A 25146-nucleotide genomic window follows, 5' to 3' on the forward strand; every position below is an offset into this window, starting at 1 on the left:
AAAACACATATTAGTACTTTGGGAGAAAGGGGGTACTCTTATATACTACCTAGTTGTCTCCTTTTAAAAATTTGATGATGATGATGATGATGACGATGACAACTGTGTAACTGGGGATCAAATCCAGGGCCTTGCACATGCTAGGCAAGCACTCTACCACTGAACTAACATACTCATCCCTCCTTTTTCTTGATATCTGCAGAATTGCTTTTTTTTTTCTCCTCAGACTTATCTTCAGTATACATGTCCTCAAACATCCTTATATCCTAACAAGATTTCTGAAATCACAAGGAAAATAAGGCTAGTGTCACCTTCAAAAAATTCTTTTGGACTTGATTCAGTACTTGAACCAGACCTCTGCCCCTAGACCACATCCTATCCCAAAGGTAGAGCGTCTCTGAGGGCTTACAGTCCAATTCTCCCTTCAAGTGTGCTCTAGTACCTTGACGTTCCCTGCCCAAATCTCCTGGACCTTCATGGACCCTTTCCCTAGTCCCTTCTCCCAAGAATGGTCCATAGCCTGGGATGTTTGATCCAGGCTCAAAGGGTGAACAAGAATGTAGATGGAACTTGGACACAAGGATAAGAAGTTTCCATGGCCCTCTCATGGCCAGGACTGAGGTTGGAGCTGGAGAAAGTGGATGGGCCAGAAGCATTCCGAGCTGGGACTGGACCAGCTCTCTCTGCCTCTCCAACCTGGAGCAAACAATGACTTTGTGAATTCTAAATTGGTGGAGCTGGTTGTAGTGGCACAAACCTACAGTCCCAGCTTCTTGGGAGGCTGAGTCAGAAGGATCATCTGAGCTGATAAATTCAAGACTGGTCTGGCAACATAATGAGACACCATCTATAAAAAGGTAGAATTCTGAATTGGTTTCTGGAGTTTTAGATTGTTCTGAGGGTAGATATATCTAAGTATTAATAATGTTCCCCCAATTATCCTTGCACATATGTAATCAGAATGCCTCCAAATTCCCTTGCCTTCTGGACTAGGCTTTTTTTGGGGGAGGGCAGTACTGGGGAATTGAACCCAGGGTCCTGCACATGCTAAGCAGACACTCTACCACTGAGGTACATCCCCCAATTATTAAATTTTATTTTGAGACAGGGTTTCACTAAGTTGCTGAGACTGGCCTTGAGCTTCCAATCCTCCTGCCTCAGCCTCCCCAGTAGCTGGGATCACAAGGTGTGCTTCACCATGTCCAGTTACTCTTCTTCTAATATGAGGAAGATACTGTGTTTTGAAGTCCAGCACTCTCCCAGTGATTGTGACAACTCTTGGAAGCTGTGGTATTTAAATTCTTCTGGAAGCTTCCCACCCTGTCAGCCCCAACACATCCCTGTCACATGTGGTCCCTGTGTGCTCCTGTTTGTCCCCTCACCTTTTTACCACTAATATGAATGCAGACTCAAGACACCACCATTTTTAAGCTTTTATGTGTTATAGATTTTCACAGAAATTCTTAGGAAACTAGAGGCTAATCACTTGCAGAAAAATAAGCAAAGTTAAAGATGACCAGACATTGCAGGCCCTCCAGTTTACTAACTTTCCAAAAGAGGAAACTTCCTGTTGTTCATCCCTTGCCCAGAGCTCCCAGTTTTGCCTCTATGATACTAGGATCCATCTCCCCATCCACAGAGTTTTTCTCTAGCACATCATCTCCTGATTCTGAGTCTGAGGACTTCCACCATGTGGTGCTTCAAAGCCCAACCTAAAAATTTCCATTCATTATTCAGAAACACTTCCTTTACTTTGTTCTAAACTATGCCATTTACACTAGCCCAGGAGCTGAAGAGGTTTGATAAAATAAGGGGAGGGGAGGGAGAAGATGAGGGAAAAAGAGAAGGTGGTTGAAAAAGGAAAAGAAAGCAGTTTCCCTCTTAAAAGCGAGACTGCTTATCAGACTGCTTGTCATCTGCCCAGATCAGGTGCAAATGTTCCTCCTGTATGTAGGAGTGTTTGTTCTCAGCCCTGATTGTTTTCTTAGGCTGAATCCCCAGAAATGAACTCCTAAGGCAAGTGCAGAAACATTTGAAAAGCCTTTTCAGACACATTGACTGTAAATAAAGCCAGACCTGCTGTGGCCCCTTTGGCTGTGTAGAAATTTCCTCTTGTTACTATTGCTCTGTAGTATAGTTTAAGGTCCTGTATTGTGATGCCTCCTGCTTCACTCTTCCTATTCTGGATTGCTTTGGCTATTCTGGGTCTCTTATTTTTTCCAAATGAATTTCATGATTGCTTTTTCTATTTCTATGAAGAATGTCATTGAGATTTTAATGGGAATTGCATTGAATCTGTATAACACTTTTGGTAGAATGATCATTTTGACAATATTAATTCTGCCTATTCAAGAGCATGGGAGATCTTTCCATCTGCTAAGGTTTCCTTCAATTTATTTCTTTAGCATTCTGTAGTTTTCATTGCAGAGGTCTTTCACCTCTTTCGTTAGATTGATTGCCAAGTATTTCATTTTTATTGAGGCTATTGTGAATGGGGTAGTTTTCCTAATTTCTCTTGCAGTGGATTTGTTGCTTATATATAGAAATGAATTTGATGTATGGGTATTGATTTTATATCCTGCTACTTTGCTGAATTCACTTATGAGTTCTAGAAGTTTTCTGGTGGAATTTTTTCGATCTTCTAAATGTAGAATCATGTTGTTGGTAAATAGTGTTAGTTTGAGCTCTTCTTTTCCTATTCATATTCCTTTAATTTCTTTCTTTCTGCTCTGGCTAGAGTTTCAAGGATGATGTTGAATAGAAGCGGTGAAAGAGGGCATCCAGTTTTTAGAGGGAATGCTTTCAATTTTTCTCCATTTAGAATGATGTTGACCACGAGCTTAGCATCAATAGCTTTTGCAATGTTGAGGTGTGTTCCTACTATCCCTAGTTTTTCTAGTGTTTTGAACATGAAGAGGTGCCGTATTTTGTCAAATACTTTTCCTGTGTCTATTGAGATAATCATATTATTCTTGTCTTTAAGTCTATTGATGTGATGTATTATATTTATTGATTTCTATTTATGTTGAAGCAACCTTGCATTCCTGGAATGAACCCCACTTGATCATGGTATAATATATTTTTAATATGTTTCTGTGTGAAATTTGCCAGAATTTTATTGAGAATTTTTGGGTCTATGTTCATGAAGGATATTGGTCTGAAGTTTTCTTTCCTTAATGCGACTTCATTTGGTTTTGGTATTAGAGTGACATTAGCCTCGTAGAATGAGTATGGAAGGGTTCCCTCCTTTTCTATTTCATGGAATAATTTGAGGAGTATTGATGTTAATTTTTCTTTGAAGGTCTTGTAGAACTCAGCTATAAGGCATGGTATTGGCACCAAAATAGACATGTAGACCAATGGCACAAAATAGAAGACACAGAGACAAACCCACATAAATACAGACATACTAGACAAGGTGCCAAAAATATTCACTGGAGAAAAGATAGCTTCTTCAACAAATGGTGCTGGGAAAACTGGAAATCCATATGTAACAAAATGAAATTAAACCTCTATCTCTCATCCTGCACAAAAATCAACTAGAACAGACACCATGCACCTAATAGAAGAAAAAGTAGGCCCAGATCTTCATCATGTCAGCTTATGACCTGACTTCCTTAACAAGACTCCTAAAATGCAGGAAGTAAAATCAAGAATCAATAAGTGGGGGCAGAGGCCCCATCAGCGCCATGTTGGGACAGAGCATTTGGAGGTTCACCACTTTGGTGGTCTGTCAGAGCCACTATGAGAAGGGCCCTGGGAAGAATTTGCCATTTTCAGTGGAAAACAAGTGGCGCTTACTGGTTATGATGACCTTATACTTTGGATCAGGTTTTGCTGCACCTTTCTTTATAGTAAGACACCAACTGCTTAAGAAATAGGGTCGTTCTAATCCATCCATTTAACAGAAGAATATTTTAAGAGGTGCAATCTCTGAAAAATGGATCAAACTCTTGGATTCATAGCATACTGGATATGTTTGTAAATAAACTAATGATGTGAAAAAACATCAATAAGTGGGGTGGATCCAAACTAAAAAACTTTTTCTCAGCAAAGGAAACAACCAATAACATGAAGAAAGAGCCTATAGAATGGGAAAAAATCTTTATCACACACACCTCAGAAAGAGCACTAATCTCCAAAATATATAATGTTAAGAAAACTTAGCACCAAAAAAAAAACCAAATAACTCTATCAAAAAATGGGCTAAGGAACTGAACAGACACTTCACAGAAGAAGAAATACAGTTAATCAACAAACATATGAAAAAATGTTCATTGTCTCTTACAATTAGATAAATGCAAATCAAAACTAAGATTTCATCTCATTCCAGTAAGAATGACAATTATCAAGAATGCAAGCAACAATAAATGTTGATGAGGATGTGGGAAAAAGGCATACTCATTCATTGTTGGTGTGAATGCAGACTGGTGCAACCACTTTGGAAAACAGTATGGAGATTCCTAAGAAAACTTGAAATGGACCCACTATTGACCAAGCTATCCCACTCCTTGGTTTATACCCAAAGAACTTAAAATGAGCATACTACGGTGACATAGCCACATCAATGTTTATAGCAGCTCAATTCATAATAGCTAAACTATGGAATCAACCCAGATGCACTTCAACAGATGAATGGATAAAGAAAAGGTGGTACATATACACAAAGGAATAATAGTCTTAAAGAAGAATTAAACCATGGCATTTGCAGGAAAAGGGATGGAACTGGAGAATATCATGCTGAGTGAACTAAGCCAATCTCAAAAACCAAAGGTGGAACGTTTTCTCTGATAAGCAGATGCCAATCCATAGTGGGGGGTGGGTAGGGAAGAATAAAGGACCTTTGTATTGTACAGAGGAGAGTGAGGGGAGTGGTTGGGTTGGTGGGGTTGGGAAGGATGGTAGATTGAGACAGACATTATTATCCTAAATACATGTATGAAAAAAATTTTTTTAAATTAAGAAAAAGACAAAAAATACACACTAACGAAATAAGAAAACTATAACTAGACCAAGTGGCATAGAAAATCTCCAAATGATGCTTTTTTGTTTTGTTTTGTTTGTTTTTTGCAGTGCTGAGGATCGAACCCAGGGCCTTGTGCTTGCAAGGCGAGCACTCTACCAACTGAGCTATCTCCCCAGCCCCCAAATGATGCTTAAAGATCTCCCACTGGAAAAGATCCTAGGACCGTAGGGTTCACAACTGGGTGTAGATGGATGGACCTTTAACAAATTCTGATTTTATGGAAATAGGCAAGATCTAGGAAAAGAAAAAAAGAAAGGTGATTTTTCAGTTCATTTTATAGTGTAATGAATATCCAAGTTTGATACAGTTAAGGTATTTCATCTAATGCAAGATAACGATGTTCACACATCAGATATTACATTGTGTACCCTTACAAATAAACTATCAATGAAACTAACATTATCAACAAAAGAAAAGGTTTTATTAATGAGTTTACCTCCATGAAAGCACAAAGTAAGTTTGCAACAAATTCCTGCTTTGGTATAAATAATATATTTAAACTTATAAAAAGAAAGAGAGAAAGAAATTTCCCCTTGACTTGATTGGCTATTTTACTGATCACTCAACTCACCTTACCCACACTTGTGTTCACAGGGTTTGGTGACATAAAAGTTTTTCCCCTGCCACCTTCTCCAAAAAACAAAAAACAAAATTGCAGACTTTGGTGGTAAATGATTATAGAGATCACCCATGTCATACTGCTGACATTAATAAGAATGTTTCTGGTATTTCATCATAACAATAAATGTAACGTTGGCTTTTGGTCAAGCTGGGTATGATAGTGCACCCCTATAACCCCAGCTACTTGAGAGGCTGAGGCAGGAGGATCATAAGTTCAAGGCCAGCCTGTGCAATTTAGTGAGACTGTAACGTGGTCCACTTTACCTTTGGAACATAACTCTGAGTCTTATTTTTAAAAGGGACATGTTTTCCTTTCCCTCTTCGCTCTTTTCCCCTGCCTAACCTGGGGGAGGGGAACAAGATAGCCTTGAGTTATCTGTGCTCCACAGGAAGATGTCTGTCAGAGGATCTAGGACGTGAATATCTCCCAAATTAACAAGTGAATGATAACAGACCATCAGGGCTCCCTGGCAACCCCTGTCAGGGCACACCTGGAATGTGGCCCTTGAAGAGCTCTTTTAAAGGCCCCTTTCTCCTCCTGATAGACAGAATCACAGCCTCTGGGACAGGAGTCTCCAGTGTTTCTCCTTTGCTAGCAAAGCAATAAAACTTCTTTTTCCTTTTTCTCAAAACCATGTCCTTGTTATTGGAACTGGCATCAGGGACAAGGACCGAACTTTCTGTTACAAGATTATCTCACAACAAAATAAGAAGAGCTTTGGGATGTAGCTCGGTGGTACAGTGCCCTTGGGTTCAATCCCTGGTACTGCAAAAAAAAAAAAAAAAAAAAAAGATGGTATTCATCTTGTACTAGTCAAAAGTCTGTTTCAAACATCAGAGGCAGAATCATAACATAAGGGAAGAAAATGTTGGAGGGCTATTTGGTGGCCCATCGACTCCATGGTAAGGCTGAGGATCCAAGCTTAGTCTGTTGGACTGGGAACTATGAAATTATGTGTTCCCCCAAGACTGGGAGTTTTACATATTTCCTTGATTCCTTGACTGGTCACCCAGTAAGAAATCTCAGATTTGCAATATGAATTCTTCTGGTCCAAGTACCGTACTGATAACTGAGTCTTTGCTGCCACATTCCTACCAAGTAGCAACACTTCCAACCTCTTTCATTGGTGGTGCTGCCTTTTTATTTTATTTTTAATTTTTTTTCCTTCTTGTAGCATCTGCCCATTGTTTCTAGATTTATCTGTTTGGTCATCACAACAAACCTAATGCGTTCTGTTTCCTCTTCCTAGAATGCTTTTTCCCCCTACCTTTACAAGACTTGATCATACTCTTTTTTGTTTGTTTGTTTGTACTGGAGATTGAACCCAGGGATGCTTAACCACTGAGCCATCCCCAGTCCTATTTATTTTTGGTTGTTGATGAACCTTTTTTATTTATTTGTTTTATTTATATGTGGTGCTGAGTATTTTTGAGACAGTCTCACGCTGTTTCTTAGGACCTTGCTAAGTTGCTGAGGCTGGCTTTGAACTTGAGATCCTCCTGCCTTAGCCTCCAAGTCACTGAGATTATAAGTGTGTGTCGCTGTGCCCAGTTCATACTGATTTTTAAACAAATACAATAAAATTTTATCTCTTCCCCAAAAAATAATAAAATAAAGCCAGACTATAGCCAAAATTATGCTCCAGGAGGAATCGGGTTGAGATGCATTGCTGCCCTGCATACCCTAAGCATTGTATGGCTGTCATGCTGACTGGATTCTGACATGCCCAGCTCTGTGTGTTCCTACTCCTCCTTCAGTCCCAAGACAAGCCCTGTAGACCAAGTTCAGCTTGGTGCCTACACTGTGGCTTCTAGAGTCAGCAAGTGCCTAGTTTTCTAGTGGGAGATGGTGTTCGGCCAAGATTCACATGAATTCCATGCCCTAGAACAGGACACTCATGCTGATAGCCAACCAAAGAATGACAAATGTCTACTATCTATCCTGACTTTACTAAAATATTTTACTAGGAAGCAATGTCAATCACCTTTCAGAGTCTGCACAGGCCATGTGATTTTTTTGCTTCAGATCTCCTATTGTAGTAACTATGTTTCTAAATATGTTAGCATTGAACCATCCCCCCATTTCTTGAAATGAAACTCATCTGTGTAGCTACACAACTTAATGTACAGCTGGATTCCATTTGCTAATATTTAGGATTTGTCAGGGATAATTCATAAGTGAGGTTGGTGTGCATAATCCTTTTCAGGATTTAGTATGCATTTTTTATTCCATTATTAATACTTTGGGTGATTTCTTTCTCTTTGTTCTCTGGAGCAGCTTAAATACTTTCAAATATTGGTATATCATATACTATGTACCAGGAACTCTTCTGTGTTTGTTATATCCATTAATTTATTTAGTCTCTGCAACAACCCTATGAAGAACAATTATTCCCATTTTTCATAAGAAAAAAATTGGCACAATGGTTAAGTAACTTCCCTAAAGCCATAAAGCTAATCAGCATGAGAGTTCTGTGTGTTCTTCAAAGATGTGAAAGCCTTTACTTGCTAAATGTATCTGGAACTCATTCATTTGAGTAAGAAGTTCTCAGCCGTGGACCAGAAACTTCTACATCACCTGGAAACAGGCTGTTGAATCAGAGCCCCTAGGATGGATTCCAGCAATCTGCACTTTGACAACAAAGATGATTCTGATGTATGTTAAAGTTTTACAACCACTGAGCTAGAAATATAATCATTACTCAAAAATTCAAGGGAACATCACTGAACCAAGAGGGAAGGGAAGATATAAAGTGTGGGGCTAAAATCTTTGGTAATGTCTTTTGCCATTTGTTTGCAAATCTCTTCTTTCTTCCTTTGGAGAATGGAGAATTCCTCAAAGACCTCCACAACAAAGCAGTAGTGTGATTTTGGTGAGACTGTTCAACCAGGACCCTGCTCTGTAGTGGGCACATGATTTACCAGACATTCCTAATATTCTATTTGCTTGACTTAGCAACTATTCCAGGCAGGGGTCTGAAATCCAAGTCAGGGCAACTGGAGTCCCTCCAGGGACCTACATTTAGGAGTGGGGAGAAAATGCTTTGTTGTTTTGCGTTTTGAAGATGGAGCAGATGTTAACTGGGGATATTGTCTACCAATTTTCTGTCTGTGGAGAGAATAGATTCAAAATAATGAAAGAAAAAAAAAAAAAAAAAACCTTTTGAAAGACCTGAGAAGCTTGACTGAGACCTTGGATCTGTCATCCCGAAACCAGCCCCACCTTGAATTTACCAATTACACAAGCCAATAAACTCTTCATGCTCAGACTATTTAGCGTTGGGTTTCTGTCACTTGCAACAGAAAGTATGGGGGTTACCGCACTAGAGGTAGGGAGTGTGTGGAGGGTGTTAATCTCTTTCATAATCATAATATCTTCATTCTCTAATCTGTTAGTATTTTGGCAATATGAAGGGGCTTCATCTAAATTACACTTTTATATGATTTCATAGCTTAAACATTGTATAATTAAAGAAATTTGATTTTTTTTTGGTTGGTCCATAAATTGCAATTTTTTTTTAACCCAAGCAGTTACTTCCATCTGTCACTGTGAGCCATGACACTTTTGTTCCCCTGCAGCTGGCAGCTGCCACAGAAAACATCAACTCTAACTGCAGGCTCCTTGGGGATTGTGTTTTCTTGGAGGGAAACTGAACAGGGCCAATGTTGGCAGCTCTCTTTCCTCTGTTTGGTTCAACCATAAGGAAAACCTTGACACATAGGAGGCACTAAATAAATATTTATTAAATAAATGTAACGAAAACCCAGGAGAAACTGAAAGCTGCAATCTTTTTTGAAAAAAAAAAAAATTGAGGATTTTATTTCAGCATCCATACATGGATTTAGGAAATGCGTTTGCTTTGGCGACTGTTAAGTATCGGGTGAGTGTAGTTATCGTCTGACAGGTTGGATCACAGCATCTTTAGGGCTTAGGCAGACACAAGCAGCACACTTATGCCCCTCAGCCCCATGCCTGGGCTTGTCAGGCGGTGGGTGAGCAGTGAACATTCAGCCTCTGCTTATCTCTGACCCAACTTCACCCTCCCAGCTGTCCGAGTAAATTACTGTATCATCCTGACTCCTGCTGGAGCTGGCTTAGGTGTGTCTTTCTGAAATGTTTATGGCTGGAGAGATTCCCACCAGAGTAGCACTAAGCACATCCCTCAGCTGAAGTACCATCTGTAATGGGATATAAATTCCAGTGAAAAGTAAGCTCTGAGAGACCTATTCATTCTGGCTGGAGTTCCAGAAAGATTCCCTTGACACATCATTGTGGTTTTCTCTGTGTTTCTAACATTTTTGAAAACTGGCCTTGCTATGAAAAAAAAACAATTAGGTTTCCTGGCAGATTCTTCTTCTTTTTCTCCCAAGGTAAATTCATTTAACCTCCAAATATAAGTATCTTTCAGCTACCTGAGCACAAAAAAGTACATTCTTTAAAACATGAACTCTTTGAAAAAACTGCATAAAACTGCAGCTTTTATATGGTCCAGATGTGGTTTGCTCATCCTTTCTGAACATTCTTGACATTCCTAGAACAGAAAAGAATATGCCTTTGGTGTTTTGAATAATCTATTTGTGAAGGATTTTGATGAACTGATATTGCCACTGAGTCAACACCTTAAATAGTTTATTTGTGTTTGCCATTCTGTTTACTTTGAACAATTCTTTTACATAGCCTAAGAATCTGATGCGAAGTGGATCTGACCAAATAACTAAAAGGATTCCAAATACTTAGAAATGTGAAACCTATCCAATATTCTAGTTTTCACTGAATACCACAAATGTAATCCATGTGATAGGCCCTTGGACATTTTCAGAGTTGGTCCTACTCCCTCACTCAAGCAGATTGTCAGCAGGCATGGCTGCACACTCCCAACAATTCCTGATACGCTGGAGGCTGAGGAAGGAGAACTGTTTGAGTCCAGTAATTCAGGGCCAACCTGGCAACATAGTGAAACCCTGTTTCCTTTAAAAAAAAAAAAAAAAAAAAAAAAAAAAGCAAGCTTTACAAGTGACTATTTGAGGGCTTTTTCTGTTAAATGCTACATCAATACAATCAAATGGAAATCACTCTCTGACGGTGTATTTGTTTCTGAACAAAACTAATCCTATAGATCTGTTCCCGTGGATGGGATTTTTGTCTGAGTTTTGGAGATCATTTCACCTCTCCGTGTGGCTGAGAAATAATCAGAATAATATTGTTAATTATGGAAACATACAAGTTCCAATTTGCCAAAATACAGTGTCAAAGCAATCTGTGCTGACACACCTGGGAGGTTTTGGCATGCCCTTAAGAGGTTGTTTGCCTTGTGCATCTACCAAATGATCTTAGGAGCCTTTGAATAGTGTGGCAGGCACTCCCATTTGGGCAAGGAAAGCTTTGGGAATGTAAACTAAGACAACAAAAGACAACTCTTCCTGAAGGGTATTTTACATAGAGATTTACTATTATAAAAGAGAAAAAAGTTCCTTTCCAAACTTCAGCAAAGTCACATAATATCAAGGATGATGACAAAGAAAAGTTATTTTTAAGGAGAAAAATATTAGTTATCTTTAAATGTAAATATGTAACACGTCACTGCTTTGATCCTGCAAAGGAATTGAGTTCAAGAGCTTTAAACTATATAAATGCCTATCTTTAAAATCTTTTAGAAGTTTTAAAACTTTGAATTCAATCAGTTCTTTCAAATCATTTAATCTTATTTTATTCTTGGTTTATCAGAGCCAGGCGTTTATGCTTAGGTCTACCCCATACCCCATATTTTGTGATAGTCCTCAACCTTCTTTCAAACTTTGTTATTCCCTCCCAGGTGTTCCATTCTGAGACATTTCCAGGCATCCCTCTGGTAAACATTCTCTTAATAGAATGTAAGGTTCAGCTTTAGTCAATTCCTAAAGTCTCTAAAATTGATCCAGAAACTTGTTTTCCTGTGCCCTCCTGGGACATTCCATATTATTCTCTCTCTCTCTCCTCTCTCCTCTCTCCTCTCTCTCTCTCTCTCTCTCTCTCTCTCTCTCTCTCTCTCTCTCTCTCTCTTTGGTGCTAGGAATGGAACCTTGCTGAGCTTACACTCTACCACTAAGCCCCGCCCCCCAGGACATTCCTTATTTTTATCTTCCCTGGCAGTCCAACTCCTTTGGCTCTGCGTTATCTCTTAATTACCTGCTGCAGGCCACTTACTCATCTAACCATTCTGGACTGGAGAGTGATCACTTAGAAGATTTGGGTAGACACACAGATAGCTGGGTGAAAAAATTTCTGGTCCCCAACCTGACTGAAAGGACCAGCCACGCCCCATCCCCCCAGGGGTGATCGAGGGTGCCGTACTTCTGCTCCCCTACCGGGAGGTAGATGAAGTCATTGCCTGCCTCCAGCTTTCTTAATTAACCCTTTCCAGCTTAATTACACCAGAATGACTCATGCCTTAGTTTATAAAAGGTGAGAAAAAAATCCTAACAATATTTTCTTTCTTCTTGTTCCTCCTTTTCTTTCTCCTCCTCTTGCCCCCTCCCCCTGCTTCCTTTTTCTCCTCCTCCTTCTCCTTTCCCCCCTAATACTGGGGATTAAAACCAGGGATGCTCTACCACTGATCTACATTCCTTAGCACTATGTTTTTTTATTTTGAGATAAGGTCTTGCAAAGATACCCAGGTGGCCTCAAACTTGTGATTCTCCTGCTCAGCCCCCACCCCGCAAGTAGCCAGGATGAGAAGCAATGCACCACTTCACTCAGTCAACAATATATATTTCTTTAAAATACCTTTTAATTTGTCGAGAAGAGATAAATAATATTCCAAAAGACTTTTAACAAATGTAGATGAAACTAACTTAAAAGTTGGTAACCTCTGTATTTCAATTTTTTTATTCTCCAAGTTCTTATGCAGTATCAATGGCATCATGGTCCTAAAAAGAAGTTTTTAAGCTTTATTAACTAAATGGGAAGAGATTTTCTGTCTTGTGACCCCCACATCTTATCTTCTACCCCAGTTCTTTTCACATGAGGCCCTTGAAGTCCAACCATCAAAGGTAAACAATTTTAGCAAGAGAAAGGTTTGCTTTCTGCTTTTGGATGCTGAAGGTGAATTTGAATGTCCAGGTCTGACTGAAGAATCAGTTGTTTTTCTAAGGATGGAACTAGGAACCACGTGTCAAGGGCCCTCCTAGTGGGCTGTGTTGGAGTCTAGTGTTTGGAAGGGAAACCAAGAGACAGAAACCAGGAAGGGAAAGAGACCAGGATGAGTGTTCTCTTGAAGAATCACTCATAGCCAACTGCAGGAACTGAAGGCAACCCAATGTGAAAGAAAACAAGTGTTTGACATAGTGTGAAGGGTTATGGAAAATGTAATGTATAAAGCTGCTCCCCCGCCCTTTCCATTGCAGCCATTTTCCCGGCCTCCTAATCACTTGTCAATCTGTGAACATCTTAGCTAGCTATTGGTTCATTAGTCAGCTTGGAAGTATCCTTCTCCATATTGGTCCCCTGTTAGCCGGGTAGAATTCAATGGCTTTACTCTAGCTACCCCGCCATCTTTCCTCATCTTTCTCTTTCCTACTCACTTGCTTTCTCTATCCTCCTGGCTTTCACACTTTCTTGCGCACGCCCTTTCTCGTTCCCTTTCTTTTCCTCTCATTTTCTCTCTTACCCTGCAGGGAGACACTCTGTTTGCTTAATAAACTCCCTTATGTGATTTCCCGTGTCCGGCGTGGTTTCCGTGGGATTTCTTACAGAAAATAATATTCCTGTAAGGTAGCCCCCAAAGAAAAATGGAGAGAGGTGTAGCTTAGGAGGAGGAAGGGTAAACTAGTCAAGGATTAACCTCCCAGCAGATCCTTTCCTGATAACAATGGACTCTGGGGTAAAGGGGTGGATACTGGATGCTGAGCCCTAAACTTTCACCTTCCCCCATGGCAAATTAGTTCTACTCTACAAAATCAAAATCCCCTCTGTAACTGACAGCCATTTTTGCATCTGGAAAATGAGTCCCAACTATTCCTGAGCCCAGGAATTAATAAAGCCTTCTCTGAATTCTTTGAGGTTTCATCCCATCCTTTTGCGCTTACATAATGCAAATGTATCCAGGTTGCCCAGCGAGAAGGTGAGAAGGTGGGCTACTCTCCAGTAGAGAACTGTTGTTATTCTGTCTTTCACAGGTTGGGTAGCACCCACCCTTAACAACATGGCCTCAGGGCAGAAGGGTAAATGGAAGAATAGATGGAAGTCTACATACATATGCCCAAATACTTAAAACCAATGAACTGTTAAATAAAATATATCTTCCCATTTGCTATAGTTTCAGTCCTGAATGTTCCCCAAAGGCCCACGTGCTGGTGTGGTGCTGCTTAGAGGTGGTGGAACCCTGAGGAAGTGGGGACTAATAGAAGGAAGTTAGTTCACTGGGGGAGTGCGTTTGAAGGAGCTATTGGTACCTCTGCCTCTATTTTCTCTCTTTGCTTCCTGACTCCCATGACGTAAGCAGTTTCTTCCACTACATGTTCCCGTCCTAATGTACTGCCTTGTCACTGGCCCATCGTCACAGGGCCATTGACGATGGGACTGCAACCTCCAAAATAGCAAGTCAAAATAAACCTTTCCTTTTTAAAGTTAGTCATCTCAGTTTTTTGTTATAGTAACAGAAAGCTTAACAGATATATCTCATAAGTACTTAAAAAGTCAGAGCTCTGCATTTAATTGTGGCTGTGCTAGAGAGCTAGACCCTGGACCCAATCATTAGTCCTTTGCTGGTCCTCTATTCTTCCTACCATGGGATTTTCAGGCCCTATAAAGGGTCTTACAGGCACCTAGGTCCAAACAGCCCACAGTCTAATCCTTACTGTACCGGGAAATCCCAGTGGCCCTTAGGCCACATTTTGGACCTGGGGTGTGCACACCTGTGCAGTTTGCTCTGGAAGGAAGGACCCAGAGGAGGGGGCATAAAAGTTGTAGAAATGGGATCCATGCTGGTGCATTTTCTAAAATATGATCTTTTGTGATGATAGAAATATTCTATACCTGCGCTATCCACGATGGTAGACATCAGCCATGTACATCTAAGAAATTTAAATGTGGCTAGTGTTGTTGAGCAACTAAAATTTAATTTTAACTAATTAAAATTAGAATTTAAACAGCCACATCTAACTAGTGTTTATAGTAATAGAGAGCATAGACTCTCAGTAGCCCTGTCTCCTTGACCTGATAAGCTACTCTCCCCATGGGGATGAGCTAAATAGAAGGAGGTCTAGTTGGGCCAGGCTCAGGGATCCTCTTGCCTAAGTCTATAAGTGGTATTGTAGTGATGCAGAATGGCTAAAAGAAATTCTGTTTCCCAAACTCATTAAGAAAACATTGATCACATGCTTAGCATGGGCAAGATACGTTGCCACATGTTGTAAAAATAAATAAGATTTAACAGCTCACAGTCCAGACTAGTAGATATACAGAAGACATTATAATATAAGACAAACTGTGATAAATATGCTAGTTGCAAATATCATGGGAGAACAGAGGAGGAAAACGTTTCCCACTGTGGCATTTGGGAACGGGCTGGAGAAAGAGGAAGGATTTGAGCTGGGTGGCAGAAAGGAAGAAGGAAATGCCAGGAAGGAAACTCAACAGGCATATGGAAAGGGTAGAATGCACCAGGGCTCAGGGGGTCTGAGGCAGGAAGGTCTGGAAGAAGGAGCATGCTGTGAAGAAGCCAAGAACCAACCAAGTTATAGCAGCTGATCTAAGGAGATCAGCAAGACAAGAATGTATGGGCAGAAGTGGGGGAGCCTGAGCCAATAGGACTGGGGCAAACTGGATGTGAGAAACAAGAGAAAGAGCTTAAGGTGGTTGAGAGTGGAGTTTCTGAAATTTAAATGCAGTCTGAAAGAAAATACCTAAACTCCAATTTGTCACAAATAAATCCATTCCCCAGGTAAGGGGCTGAGTAAATAATTATAGCTTGAAAATATGATCAACCTCAGTTATTTCTTTAAATTACACGTAATGGGGGCTGGAGATGGAGTACTTGTCTAGCATGGTTGAGGCCCTGGATTCGATTCCCTGCACTGCGCAAATAAATAAAAATAAATATATTACATGTCAGGTCAACTCTACGAAACAGTGCATCAGCTGCCCTTACAGATTTCACATGAAGCCTGTTCTTTTCTGGGGGCAGGGTACCAGGGATTGAACTCTGGGGCACTCGACCACTGAGCCACATCCGCAGCCCTATTTTGTATTTTATTTAGAGACAGGGTCTCAATGAGTTGGTTAGCACCTCACTTTTGCTGAGGCTGGCTTTGAACTCTTGATCCTCCTACCTCAGCCTCCAGAGCCACTGGGATTACAGGTGTGCGCCATCATGCTGGACTGAAGACTGTGCTTATTTTGGAAAATATTTAGAACATAGCATATCCTCCATCCTTTGTTCTCTCTGCAGACTTATTTCTCCCATGCTACTTATTCCATTACAGACCTCTGCTCCTAAATTTTTATGTTCATTAACATCCATCCAGTCTTTACCAAGCACATGTTGATCCATTCAATTCAAGGAGAAAGGTCGAGTGCAAACATCATTTCAAGGCTTTTGTCCCATGGTCTGGAGAGAATCCCCTGCTTAAGGGATTTGAGATGCATCACTAGAGCAATCCTATATGTACTTCCAGTTGTTGTGTCTACCTCATTTCCAATTAAGAAACGCAGGAGCTCGAAAACAAAACAAAGTCCCTACTGGATGTGTTTATTTTAAAAAGTGCCCCCTGAAACTCCTCAGTAATTCACACTTTCTGATTTAGTATCTCTGTTCACAGTCCACTCTCAAACTATTACCCCAATCTGTTACCTTCTGACCTCTGTCCCCAAGGCTTTGCTAAAACTGTTCTTACCAAAGTCACCAATGGGTTTCCAAATTTCCAGATCAGGTGTCTTTTTCACTGAGCCCCATGTTATGGAATTTGCCATAGTGGACCTTCACATTCCAGATGTGCACTTTCTCTGGTTCTCCTACCTCCCTGGCCCATACATTTCACTTCCAGTTGTACCCCTTACCTCCCACATGGTCTTTTTGTCTACCTCTGTACTTTCATGAGCCACCTGTGCAGACATGCCTACCACATGCTGAGGGTTCCAGATCTCTTCCTCAGACCCTCAGAGGCAAGCCCTGACCTCTCTTTCACAATGCAAACTCTGAGGCCAGCATTAGCCTGATACCAAAGCTAGACAAAGACATAAGAAAATCGCAGACCATTATCCCCTATAAATATAGATGTAAAACTCAACAAAATATTAGCAGACCAAATCCAACAACATGTAAAAGGGATTATGCATCATGATGAATTTCTGGATTTAGCCCAGGAATGCAAAGTTAGTTTAACATGTGAAAAGTAATCAATGTAATATACCACATTTCTAGCTGCTACTAAATATACAGAGCTGAGGGTCCCTTAGGCAAACTAAATATACTCAAAACTGCATTTACTATATATTTTTTAAAATGCAACATCACTGTGTGATATGGTATTTGTTTTTTGATTTTCATCTATCACTCTTGGCTCAAAACTCCCTCCCCAAGATAGGCCATAAAAACTAGAATTTCTTCTTTTCAGGTGAGTCACAGAAACTCTAATCTTCCCCTGCCTTTGGCAGGCCATAAAAAAACATAACCACAAAAGCAGGAAGTTACTATTGTGACAATATTATCGAATCCACAGATCTTATTCAGATCCTTCCATCTATTAGAATAATGTCTTTTATAGCAAAAGAACATCCTAGATCTTACATTGTAATCACTGGTTATGTTTTTTTAGTTGCTTTTTATCAGGAACAATTTCTCTCTTTTTTTTCTTGTGGGGGGTTCTTTCATGACATTAAAATTTTTGAAAAGTGCAGGTCGTTTATTTTGCAGACAGTGCTCAGTTTGAGTTTGCCTGGTGTTTTCTTCTGATTGAATTCAGATGACAGAAATGCCACAGAATTCTCAGTGCATTGTATCAAGAAGCACATGATATCAATTTGTTTCTAGCTGGGAATTTCAACTTTGATCGCTGGGTAAGGATGTGTCTTCCAGTTTTCTCCACCATAAGGTAATTGTTTTTCTCATTATCATTAAGAAGAATCGTGTGTGTGTGTGTGTGTGTGTGTGTGTGTGTGTGTGTGTGTGTGTTGGGGGGGGACTCAGTGTTTCCTCTGTCAAACCGAATTCCTCACCTGTAAGGTCAGAATAACAATAATGCTTATGAGTCTTGGAATATGTTAAATTGTTGCAATCTTCCAATGAGTGAGTACCTACATAAGGAGAGACCCAGTGAAAATGATTTGCTTGGGTTTCCTTGCTTATGTCCCATTACTGGGTCCCTAGACTTAATAAATAATGAAATGTAAAAGAAGCCCTACTGAGCCAGGCACGAGTGGTACATGCCTGTAATCCCAGTGACTCAGGAGGCAGAAGGATTGCAAGTTTGAGGGCAGCCTCAACAACTTGATGAGACCTTCAGCAATTTAGCAAGACCCTGTCCCAAAATGAAATAAATAAATAAATAAATAAATAAATAAATAAATAAAAGAACTGGGATGTAGCTCAGTGATAAAGAGTGCTCCTGGATTCAGTCCCCAGTTCCAAAAAGCAAATAAGATAAAATAAAATAAGACCCATTGAAAAATAACAAGGATGTAAATGTATTTTGCTTGCAAATCAAACAATTTACATCTGCAACAGATCATGGTGATGAGGTATTTCAATTCCCCTATTTTATAAAGAAAAGGAGGTAGGGGTGGACTAAGAGTATAGCAAAGTGTGCACAAGGCCATGGGTTCAATCCTGAGCATGGCAAGGAAGGGAAGCACAGAGAGGCTAACCTCTCCCCAAGAGGAAGTAGAGCAGAGCCTAAAATTCAGACTTTATGTTCAGGGATTCCTTATGGTGCTAAATTCTTTCTAGTCTTTGTCCAGCCCTTTATATACACAAAAGAATTTCATGACTTTGGAAAGATTTCCAGAGATAGTTCCTTCCTTTATTTCTTTTTCTTGATGTAGAATTCACATAAACTAAAATTAAACTATCAGACATTTTTAAATATAAATTTCAGTGACATTTGCTATTCTAGTGTTTTTGTTCTATATTTAAAAATAATTAAAATTCCATATGTAAAATTCCACTGGATCCTGTCCCACTTAAGGTCCAGATAGAATCATTTTCAGAGCAGAATGGGTAAAAGCTTGTGGAGAGAAAGAATGTGAGTGTCCTCCCCTCTCCTTCCAGACAGACTCCTAGGAAGGAGGCTTCTGAGTTAACCCTGCAGTGGTCCCTCACCAAAGACAGTCAAGTCACTCCTTCAATCACACTATTTTATTGCAAAAGTTTTTTGTTGGTGTTGTTTATTTATTTATTTATTTATTTTTGTTTTGTTTTTGTTTTTTCTTTTTCCTTTCCCTGTGAGGCTATACAGGAGAAAAAAAACAAAAAACAAAAAACAAAAAAAACTTCCTCTTAGGTTTTCTGGGGCCTCCAAGTTCATAGATTGACATGAATGGGGATAGATCAGTGGTAGAGTGCTTAGGTACTGTGTGTGAAGATCTGGAGTTGATCCCAAGCACTTGGGAGTGGAGGGGGGGTTAGATTAACAGGAGAAAAGGCATGTTTATTGATGTTTACCATGGTTTAAGTGTCCCCCCAAGGTTTGTATGTCAGAACCTTAATTGCTCAATGCAGCAGTGTTGGGAGGTGGGGCCCAGTGGGAAGTGTTTGGGTCACCAGGGGCAGAGCCTTCAAGAATGGATTAATACCATTCTTGCAGAAATGGCTTCCACATGCACTTGCTTGCTCTTCCACTTTCTGCCATGAGTTGAAGTAGCACGAAACCCTCACCAGAAGCTGATAAGATGCTGGTACCATTTCTTGGACTTCCCAGATTCCAGATCCATGAACCCAGCTCACCTTCTTTCCTTTATAAATATCAATCTCAGGAATTTTGTTGCAGCAACAGAAAATGGACTAAGATAATATTAACATTTTTATGTCAGAGAGGCTTCACAGAAAAGAAGTAGAAACCCAAAGAGGTGGTTAGAAAGAGGGATTTATATATATCATTTTAACAAAGGGCAATAAATTGTAGCGAAATAACCAGGCCAGGGGTTTGGGCTCCTCAGGGCTGTCAATTGTGAGAAGGTGACAAGGAAATGTATAGCAGATAAGGGTTATTTAGTAAGGTGTGTTATGCAAATAAGAGAGTCATCCTCTTCCTAGTAAGGGCAAGGGAAACACCTTTACAAAGCAAAATTTTGCAGTGTTTTAGGCAGAAGAAGGTGGGGTACAGAGTTCTTCCCCTGTGTACTGTTTCTTAGTTGCCTTCAGTTCAAAATAATCCCTGCCAAAGGTGGCATACTTTAGGGTAGTATATTTTGATCCCATTTGCCGTGAAAAGACAAGGGGAGAACAGCCTAGTAAGTTAATGGTAGTTTTGGTTTGACTCATTATCCAACTGACAAGAGTGGGGTGGTGTGTGCTGGAGTGGTGGCTTTGGGTGTGTCTGACCCCCACCCAGTCACAATGGAGTCCCTTCTCACTTGAGGACTTCACTGAAATCCCCAGCCTACGGGGATTTCTCTCCTCTAGAGCTGGCTTTTAGGACTACTCATTTCCTTCTAAGCACAAAGCCCCCGGGGTTTTTAGAGTTGTGTTTTTTTTTTGTTGTTGTTGTTTTATTTTAGTTTTTTTGGTATCAGGAATTGAATCCAGGGGTATTTAGCCACTGAGCCACAACCCCCGCTGTTTTTTATAAGTAAGTCACTGAGTTACTTAGGGCCTCACTAAATTACTGAGACTGGTTTTGAACTTTCGATCTTCCTGCCTTAACCTTCCAAGCTACTGGGATTACAGGCAGGTACCACTGCACCCGGCCTACAATATTTTGAGAATTTTGTTTTGTTGTTTAATTCCTCCTTCAGTCTCCACAATTTGACTGAAGACTCTTTATATTTGAAATTTTATATTTGCAGAGAGTACTAACATGCTACTTTTTATTTAATTTGACAAATATATGTTGTTAGTATGTTTTAAGCCCAACTTGGTAGTGCACACCTGCAACCCCAGCTTTGGGGAGGCCGAAGCAGGAGTATGACAAGTTTGAGACCAGCCTGGGCAACTTAATGAGACCCTGTCTCAAAAAAAAAAAAAAAAAAAAGAAAAAAGGTTGAGAGTTTTGCTGAGTGGTACAATGCTTCTGGGTTTAATCCCCAGACTGGGAGGCGGGGAGCTTTTAGTCTCTGAGAACAAAAATTAATTAGGAAAGATCAATAAGATATTCTGATCTGAAAAATATTTATTGAACTTCCTAACAGCAGGCATGATGCTAATTGCTAGGGATGCAGAGATGAGGTGGGCAAGGTTCTGGTACTCAAAGACTCATTCATCTTTTGGTGGGAATTTCCAGTTGGCAGTAGACTAATTCACTGATCTGAACAGAGAGACCTCCATGGGATGTTTGAAATTTTCATTTACACTAGGGAAGGTGTAATCTTATCAGACATCCTCACAAAAATGGAGGCCTAGGAGTTCGGTTAAATCTTCTCTTGTAAACAATTTATTTAAGTGATAAAGAATACTTAATAATTGGTGGGAGGGGATAAAAGTCAATGAAAGGATGTGCTGGTTACCTACAGGTTGGATGCTGTTCCAGACCCCGCCCCCCGTTTGTCCTCTTACTCAACATGCCCTCAGTCTTAGGCCATTTCTTCTGGAGCAAAAAAGAGATAAGACAATTTCAAGATGCTCACCTATGGCCTAAATGGAGGCTCTTAGGGACAGCGAGTGCACGTATTGCTATTTCCAGAAGAAGTGGCTTGGGAAGGGAGAGCAGAACCATACAATTAATTTTCATGATAGAGATCCTGAAGAGGAAAGTAGAGGTGCTTACTGGGATTTCAGTTTAATTAGCAACACACCCTGAATGTTAGAACAAACCAAAATTGTTGGTTGCATCTGAACTTCAGAAGAGTTAGAGACTATGGACTTAATTATGCTGCCCGCCCCCACACGGAACAATAAGCACCTATTAGCTTCTTCCTGAGTTAAGTGAGTCAATGAGACAATAGAATCCGGCCCAATGACTGGCACAACAGGACGCTATACATTTTGTGGCTGCTACTTCAGCCTATGTGTTGATAACAGTTCTGCTTTATTTTCTGCTGTTTCAAAATTTATAAAAAAAAAAAAAATCGCTGCCATATAATGACTTCGGACTTTTACTTCCTGAGTTGGTCAGCAAGAACACTCATGTTTGGTGCTTAACTGAAGAAGGTGACTCAAGGACAATGTTGGGTAGAGATGACTATATGTTCTGTGTTTTACTGGAAATTGGAAATTTTGTGCTAACACTGAAATAATACCTTTTAAATGTGTGTTATGTTAAGTATTCTCTGATTACAAGTGACAAGAAACAAAGAAAGCGTAAGCAAAAAAACCAAGGAAGTGGAGAATGTTGGAGCAGGGAAGAGAGGGGCACCAGGCCTGGAGAGGGCGGAGCCCAGGGCATCCCCAGGGGCCTTGGGGAGCATGCACACATTCCGAGACTTTCTCCTTAGAGAGCTGACTCACTTGGTCAAATGTCTCCTTTTGGTATGAGAGAAACTGTTGGTTCCCTCTTTGCCCAGGTGTCACCTCTAGACCAGTGACAAGACAATAAAGTGGAACCACACAGTAGAAATAAGGCTGAGAAGCAATGTTCCTAGGGCACAGTGGGAAATTGCAGGGGGCGGCCAGTGCATTGCCCATCCCACACCCACGTTAATAGTTTACCATGTATCTACTGAACTGCAAGCTGTGCTTATTTACCATAATAGAATGACTTGCACATTAAGTAATGGGTTCTTTTCTAACATTCTACTTTGAAGACGTGTGTGTGTGTGTGTGTGTGTGTGTGTGTGTGTGTGTGTGTTGTTGGGGATCAAACCCAGGGCCTCATGCATACCACTGAGCCATGTATGTAATTTATTTTATATGTAATATAAAATAGGCAAGAGGAGAACACATTGCAATTACCGTGCCTTTCTAAATATGTAGGTGGAAAAACCATAATTATCAATGCCTATATTATGAACATGTAAATATAGCTTTTAAAGTCACTATTTTAATAGCATGTCCTTGTTTAAAGTGCCACTGTCTTACACAAATGTCTATTTCTAATAGCTACAATATATTGCACATGACTTATCTAATGCAAGACCTGTGGTGGAAAAATTATGGAAATGCTCTTCCAAAAATCCAGAACAACTCAGCATGCCTGCAGTGAACCAGAGTAGGCCAGGTGTGCACAGCTTAGCTTCCTGGCTACTTAATGAATTATCTTCATTTCTAGAGAGAATACAATTAAACATTTCTCCCTCTTCCAGAACTTGATATATATGAAAATCCTGGAAATCCTCACTCCAGACTACAACAAACATTTAACATTTCATATGAATAAATAAAAATGCCACCTCTTGAATTACTTATCTCCTTATCATCTGATCAACTGGGATTAAAAAAAAAAAAACTCTAAAGTGGGAATATTTGGGGGAATATTTTTCTTCTTTCTATTATTTAGAAATGGAATAGGTGCCTATTTGATTCCCTCTGTCAACCTCAGCTCACAGACTGAATACACATTAGTCATTCAATTAACACTTCTGAAGGGAAACAAAACATCAAACAAGAAAGAAACCAATAAAACAAACTCAATCTTTGCATCATCAGATTTGTCCAAATAAAGTTTAAGAGTTTGTATTTCAACCACCATACTGAAATCCCAGAAACCTGGGGAAACAAAAAAAGGGCCCTGTGCTTCTGTTAGAATTTGTAGAATTCATGGGCCAGCCCAGGAAAGAAGCCTTCATCTCTGCATGAATATTCCCAGGTTCCCCAAGGAAGCAAGAGTAATTTCTTCTGCAGGCTTTATTTCTGCTGATTGTGCTTCCAAGATATTGCAGGAAGGCATACAAAGAATTTGTGGCTTACAGTCAAGCAGGCCTGGGGTTCAAAGTCCCCTCAGACCCTTGGCTGAGAGGTTTGACTGAATTGGGCCCTACTGTGTTTCTTCCATATGGAAATAGCAGGATCTGGTTCTAAGACTGGGGCGGGGTGGTAAGCAATGACTGCAGCACTGAGAATAGTGCAAAGCAGTGATAAGTCGTTCTGTAAGGAATGGTGACTGCTGGCGTTGACCCTGTATTTTGCTTCTAACAGATGCCTTCAAGCCCCTGGGAATTCTGTTGAACTGGAGATTACAATGAGTGCCCCTTGAGAAACTTAAACAGCAGTCTGCCTCATCTCACATAAAATCCTGAGACTTGACATTTTAAATTTATTGTGGTACTGGGAATAGAACCCAGGGCCTCAGAGGTGCTAGCCAAGAAATCTATTACTCAGCTCTATTACCCAGCCCTTCAATTCTTTTTAAAAAGATAGCAGAAGGCAGGGAGAGTGACCTACTCTGGCACTTGACTGTCTGTGTTATGGTCCAGAGAAATGCCATGAAATGGCTTCTTGCTTGGAAGTATTGATACTTTTGCACTTGGTGATGCTCAGGAGGAGCCCTAGGCTTCAAGGGTTCAGAACTTGCTTTCTTCTAAGGAGTAGCCTAATCTTTTCACCTGTGTGCTATACAAATACTCTCCTCCTTGTGCCAGATGTTGGGGGAATTGTAAACTTTTAGAGAACCTTATGCATAGCTTTATAGACTGGTGTGGGCAGCTAGACAGCAGACAGGACAAGGTCATCTTGAGGGTCTACAATACTCTATAGCCCAACAGTTCTCCCCCAAACTCACAAGAGACATGTACAAGGGTGCTTATTACAGGAAGGTTTGCAGAGGCAGGGGATGGCTGTGATCCAGGTATCCATCACTGGGGATGGGTAAGCTAGACATGGAGATGCCCCTGTAAAGTCCTAAACTAAATGTACACACAGCAATATGATAGATCTCAAAACCATGCTGAGGGAATAGAACAGAATAAGATTCATAACACAATATGACTTACACGAATTAAAAATGCAGTAATACATAAAAGAATATGCATTAAGGGTAGTCACTTGCCTAGCATTTGCAAGGCCCTGGTTCAATCCCCAGTACCACCAAAAAAACCCAAAAACAAACAAACAAACAAAATATATATATATATATATATATATATATATATATATATATATATATATATATTAAACACATGAAAATGGTTGCCTATGGCCAGGCATGATGGCGCATGCCTGTAATCCTAGTGATTTGGGAAGCTGAGGCAGGAGAATCATGAGTTCAAATCCAGCCTCAGCAACTTAGTGAGCCTCTGCCTCAAAATAAAAAATAAAAAGACTGGGGATGTTTCTCAGTGGTTTACCTCAGGCTTAATTCCTGGCACCAAAACAACAACAACGAAAATGGTTGCCTATGGGTTTAGAATTGGGAACACAGAATGGAGATAGAAGGGAATGAACATATAAAAGAATGACTAACAATAGGAACTGGGACCCTCTGTAGAGGACTTG

At 40.2% G+C, this 25146-nt stretch overlaps 1 protein-coding gene and 1 pseudogene across 2 annotated transcripts in view; both read left to right on the top strand.

The window, feature by feature from the left end:
- Positions 1 to 3689: 3689 nt before the first annotated feature.
- Positions 3690 to 3903, top strand: LOC306664749 (cytochrome c oxidase subunit 7C, mitochondrial-like; the record flags this gene model as incomplete). Its single annotated transcript, XM_079145796.1, has 1 exon — positions 3690 to 3903. The coding sequence occupies one exon, from the start codon at positions 3690 to 3692 to the stop codon at positions 3879 to 3881; it is 192 nt and encodes a 63-aa protein (XP_079001922.1). The 3' UTR covers positions 3882 to 3903.
- Positions 3904 to 8258: 4355 nt separating this feature from the next.
- Positions 8259 to 25146, top strand: part of LOC306664299 (poly(A) polymerase alpha-like) — a 29472-nt pseudogene continuing 12584 nt past the window's right edge. The window contains exon 1 of the transcript in view: positions 8259 to 8303. The product of the transcript in view is annotated as a poly(A) polymerase alpha-like (transcript). The remainder of the gene's footprint in view (positions 8304 to 25146) is intronic.

The sequence above is a fragment of the Sciurus vulgaris genome (genome assembly GCF_902686455.1).
Source record: "Sciurus vulgaris genome assembly, chromosome: 6".
NCBI classification, from domain to species: domain Eukaryota; kingdom Metazoa; phylum Chordata; class Mammalia; order Rodentia; family Sciuridae; genus Sciurus; species Sciurus vulgaris.